This window comes from Nansenia antarctica (assembly GCF_963989245.1).
Source record: "Nansenia antarctica genome assembly, chromosome: 1".
In the NCBI taxonomy this organism is placed as follows: domain Eukaryota; kingdom Metazoa; phylum Chordata; class Actinopteri; order Argentiniformes; family Microstomatidae; genus Nansenia; species Nansenia antarctica.
Genome location: NC_137674.1, coordinates 30,730,690 through 30,736,412, shown reverse-complemented (window position 1 = coordinate 30,736,412; position 5,723 = coordinate 30,730,690). Strand labels below are relative to the sequence as shown.

Sequence of the window (5,723 nt, the reverse complement as noted above, 5' to 3'; positions counted from 1 at the left end):
CTGATTGATATCCATTATGGCTATACAATGAACTTATGAAAGAGAACAAACGTTTTCAGACAAATCTGAAGTTTTCTTAGCTTAGCTGGGTGGCTGAAGATGATTCTGTTATTTACACAACATCCAAATAATGTTCAGCCTAATATAAGTGAAGAAGAAATAGACCACATTCGCATTCGCCAATTGCGCGCGACCCCTCTCCACGCCGCTCTCTCCCTCCCTCCCTCCCTCCCTCCCTCTCACACACACACACACACACACACACACACACACACACACACACACACACACTCATCTGGCTCTGTCCCTCCCCTGGCCCATCAGTAGAAGGTAATAGAAGGTAATCCCCACCATGTGAGGAGTCGCCCATGCAGGGTTTGGAGGCGGGCGGTTTTTCATTGAAATCCACTGTCGGTGCTATAAAAAGGGAAGTTATGCGCAGAGAGAAACTTCAGCCTCCAGCACGAGGACAGAGTCATACCCAAGTGTCACTGAACACAGTAGCCTAACAGTAGCCGGTCTGCCGGTCTACCGATCATCATAGCCGGCATGAATACGGTCAAGGCTCTAAAGAACACAATAGTATGTCTCATCCTGCTGCCTCGCTTTTTCATGGCAGCGGTCATGCTGTGGTTTCTTGATTTTCTGTGCATAAGGAAAAGGGTCTTTTTCAAAATGAAGGAACAAGAAGGGAATATTGTCGACCCGCCGCTGTGCATCTCCGACTCCAACCGTATGTTCAGCTGGGAGTCGCTTAAAGCAGTGTGGCACGGCCACAAACTGGACTTCTTGAAATCGGCGCACCTTGGATACTGCGCGCCGAACACCGAAGTTGTCCCGCTGGGGGGGGACAGTAGGCGAAGCCGGCTTCTCGATTACGCGAGAGATAAGAGACCGCTCATCCTAAACTTTGGTAGCTGCACCTGACCTCCGTTTATGGCACGCCTCAAGGCGTTCCAGAGGGTTGTGCAGCAGTACGCGGACATCGCAGACTCTGTAGTGGTGTACATAGAGGAGGCGCACCCGTCCGACGGCTGGATGAGCTCCGACGCGCCGTACCAGATCCCCAAGCACCGCTGTCTGGAGGACCGGCTGAGTGCGGCTCAGCTGATGAACCTGGAGGTCCCCGGGTGCTTCGTGGTGGCGGACAGCATGGAGAACTCGTGCAACGCCGCGTACGGGGCATATTTCGATAGACTTTACATCCTCCAAGACGGAAAGATTGTGTACCAAGGTGGAAGGGGACCTGTGGGATACCGCATTTCGGAGCTGAGGGACTGGCTCGATCAATTCAGAAAAAGTGTTGCAAATCCCAGAAATGTCGTTATTCATGTGTAGATTTAGATTTTAAATTATTTGTTTTAGGCGTCAGCCTTAGTAGAATGAGTTGCGTCTTACTGAGCTGCTATGAGAACTACACATTTCACACACTGCAGTGTTACAAAGTGTTACGGCTCCAATAAGTGTTAAACAAGGGGGACAAGGAAGTTCTTCAACTGTGTTCTTTCAACCTGGGTAGTTTAGGCTATTTATCCTCCTAATGCATGGCTGCCAGAACAGTCTTGTTTTAGTCCTAGTTCTTCTGATCTTGGACATCTCAACGAGTTAGGTAGACGATCACCTGTGAAGTTTAACCCCTTATATTCATCAGAAAGGTTTATTTGTAAATACAACTTGTGTTTCTGTTCATATTTTTCCCCTTGATCTAAACCTGTATGGTGCGAATGGAGAGTGGATGAGGAAGGTGCGCTTCCGCACTGCCAATTTCGCCAGTATTTTTGTGAAGTTCGGTTTTTAAAAGGTTTGCAACCAGAAAACTGATACTGATGTGTTGGTACTGGAGATCATGGTGATGTGATGCGCAATCTTTTTACCTATGTTTTGTATTGTAAATATTGTTCACTTCTTATGGTATTTTTTTTTATATAATAAAATGTCTTATTCTACTCCTCTGGGAAATAACATCTTCTTCTTTACAACATTTGGTTCTCGTTGTGAAAGGTGCGTTTGAGGCTTGCGGAGGAAATGTTTGTTTCTTCACAAGTTGTATTTAAATGAGCAAATGATTCGAAGATGGCACACTCAAGGACAGGTTATTTAGACTGTGAAACCGAGCATGAAATATGAACACAAATGTCTTTGAATACAAATGGACTATAATGTTTAATATGTCAATGTTGTCACATTGATTATTGTCATAGACTACACGGTGACAACAAACTTGCATTGTGCGATTACCCAATTACATGCAGAAATCCCCCTGAACTCTTAATCTCTATGAATTGTGTTCAACAAGCAAAGCATAACAATTTGCATCAATTCTCACTGGAAATATCAGTGACATTGAACATATATTATTTTCATACATTTCTGAAACCGTTTTGCATTTAAGTCGAGGAGATGTAGGAGATGCACGTTCTCATTCTAGAATGTTAAGACTCTCATTCTAGAATGTTAAGACTCTGGAGGACGGTCTTTTTTTAGGGGAACTACAATATTTTTGCTACACTATTAAATGAATAACTCTAGATGACCAACCTGCATAGAAGGAGGGGCAAGCTTTACCAAGAGAACAAGTGTATGTACACAATCATTAGAATTATGAATTATTATGAAAAGGTATCTCTTTAAATCACAAACCGTCATTCTTTAATTTCATCCCATTTGAATGTATTTGATGGACTGTTAGAGCAACATGATTATGTGCCTTGCAACCTGCATAGAAAACTATTGAAAGCCATGTCATTATTGTGTTGCAGGCCGTCATGTAAACAGATTGATGCTTTAGAGATTCACCTTTAGCCAGCGCTGTCTTCAGATGTCTTGGGAAAGCTCCTTTTGATGTCGCACGAATTAAGGATGCGGCACAGCATCCCCACCTTCTGTTAGACTGAGACACATCTCTCACTCTCTCTCACTGTCTCTCTCTCTCTCTTTCTCTCTCTCTCTTTCTCTCTCTCTCTCTTTCTCTCTCTCTCTATTCTCACTCTCTATTCTCACTCCCCCCTCTCTCTCTCACTCTCTCACTGTCTCTCTCTCTCTCTTTCTCTCAATCTCTTCTCACTCTCTATTCTCACTCCTCCCCTCTCTCTCACCCTCTCTCACTCTCTCTCACTGTCTCTCTCTCTCTCTTTCTCTCTCTTCCCAATCTCTATTCTCACTCCCCCCCTCTCTCTCTTTCTCTGTTTTCTATTCTCGCCCCCTCCCTCTCTCTCTCTCTCTCTCTCTATCTCTCGCTCTCTCATTCTCTCTCTCTCTCTCACGCACACACACACACACACACACACACACACTTAATCTTGTGTCAAATGAGGACGGCAAGCCCTCAATTTCAGCGAACGTGAGAGAGACGAGAGAGCAACCATGACAGAGACAGAGAGACACACACACACACTCACTCAAACACACACACACACACACACACACACACGTACACGCACACATGCACACACACACACACGCACACGCACACACACACACACACACACAAACACACGCACACACACACACACACACACACACAAACACACGCACACGCACACACACATACACACACAAACACACGCACACACACACACACACACACACACAAACACACACACACACGCACACACACACACAAACACATGCACACACACACACACACACACACACACACACATACACACGCACAAGCTGAAATCATCACAGAGTGTTCCAGGATCACCGTGACCAAGCTAAACTTAGAGGTCGACTCTTCACTTAAAAAAAGTTTCTTTGTATAACCCCCTTACATAAACAAGCCACCTCTTTATCTCTGAGTTCTCCCAGTCTCCTTTATCAAAGAAGGGCACGGTGCTCCAGACATTTGCCCAGAGTACCGCACGTGTCCCTGGGCCGATGGCTGTCTAGAACCAGACTCCAGAACCAGAACCAGATGTGTTAAAAACATCCTCTGCCACGGCCTCAGACCTTCTCATCAAACTACGACATCAGACCTTTTCAAGTCGCCAGCCCTCTTTCTTTCTCCACCCGGTGCAGACACACTGCACAAACAGCATGTTATAAAACCAGTCTGCCCTTGTGAGGGGGCTTTCATTCCGCACAAAATCGTTTTTTTCCTCATAAATGAGTCCTATTGTGCCAGTGCCACTTTGGGATTAAATATTTATTTGTGTGTCCACCTGCACATTCACCCCCCCACACACCCCTCCCAAAAAATAAAAGATCTATCTGAACAAAACTAAAAATGTTCTCATCTTCTAACCTGTTTCAGAAGTTGGTTCGTCTGCCGGGACTTCTATGATTCATAAAAGTCCCATGACAGTATATCAATAAGTGGATGTCAGTCTAGATGATTAAACGAATCAAATGTATACTGTAACTCGAACAGCGCTGTGTTTGTCAGCTATTTCTGACACCAAAAAACTGTTTTTTTCCCGCCTGTTGCTTGGTTACGGTGTTCTCGTGGTGTGACAGGGGCTTACTCATAACAAGCAGAGACTTATTCCTGCCTGTCCCTTACCAGCAGCCCCACCAGGCAGGCTAATAGTATAGATTACCACTGGTTTCCCAGACAATACTAGGCAGAAATCCCTTTGATTCAACACTATTGCCTATAAGCTTAATGGATCAATGTTGAAAAATGATACTGAGTAGATATTGAGTTGTCATGTTCGATCAAATTCTACTGGATATCAGGTGGTTCAGAGGATGTTGAGTACATTTACATTGTTGGGATTTATCCAAAGCATTTTGTCTAAGTAAGTGAATCTATCAGTCATCGTAAGTAGTAGAGTAGTGTGTTGAAATCATGTGTGACAGGGTCTGGTGAAAAAGTATGTGTCATACATTGAAATGTGAAAAGAAGATATGCTTATTTGAATGTTGGTACTGCTCAAACCAAATACCAGAGAAACTTGCTCTGAATCAAAACACACGCAAAACAACTGCTAGTAGCTAGCAAGCTAACAAGGGACGTCGCTGTGAACATCTAACTGCATGTTTAGCACATCACAACATGCTGAAAGAACATCAACATGCTAAAAACACATACAGTACACATAATTAGAGGATCACATAGTCCTTGCTTTTGCACACGTCCTAAAACGTACGTTTGTTTACAGTCCATCTATCACAGTAGCCTACAGCAGACTATATAGTGAATCCAATTCACAAATTCTAAGTATTTAGTGATCCTAAAGCTGTTGTTTGTGATATTGAGTGGGCTCTTCAACGGAAAACACTTGGGAAAAAACGGGGGGGAAAACGGTCATTTGCGCGACTTGAGAATTGCCGACATGCAGACCTTTTCACCAGACTGTGTCACATATTAATGTTGCTGAAGACAGGATGTATGACTACAGCAGGGGAGGCTGGTGGAGGCAGACATCGGAGGACGGGCTCATTGTAATGTGTGGAACGGAATGAGGATTGAGGAATGGGGAATGTTTGGTACCATTCCTAATTCTGTTCCATGCGTTGCAATGAGCCCGTCCTCCGATGTCTACCTCCACCAGCCTCCACTGGTCAAAGTAGATGGGAACTATTCCTCCTGTGCCTTCACTTTCTGCCCTATCTGTACCGATAGTGGCCTGTAGGGGCGCTATACCAGCTACTGCATGTTGAATGTACAACGTGACCAATAAAGCAGTTTGATGAATGGCGACCAAGTGTGTGTGTGCACATTGATACATGGTACCAGGAGTGGGGTGACACTAGCCTACAAAAATGAATAACATTCG

General features: G+C 44.5%; 1 protein-coding gene across 1 annotated transcript; it reads left to right on the top strand.

Annotated features, from left to right (window-relative positions):
* Positions 1 to 549: 549 nt before the first annotated feature.
* Positions 550 to 1,338, top strand: dio3a (iodothyronine deiodinase 3a; the record flags this gene model as incomplete). Its single annotated transcript, XM_080543789.1, has 1 exon — positions 550 to 1,338. The coding sequence occupies one exon, from the start codon at positions 550 to 552 to the stop codon at positions 1,336 to 1,338; it is 789 nt and encodes a 262-aa protein (XP_080399915.1).
* Between the last annotated feature and the right edge of the window lie 4,385 nt (positions 1,339 to 5,723).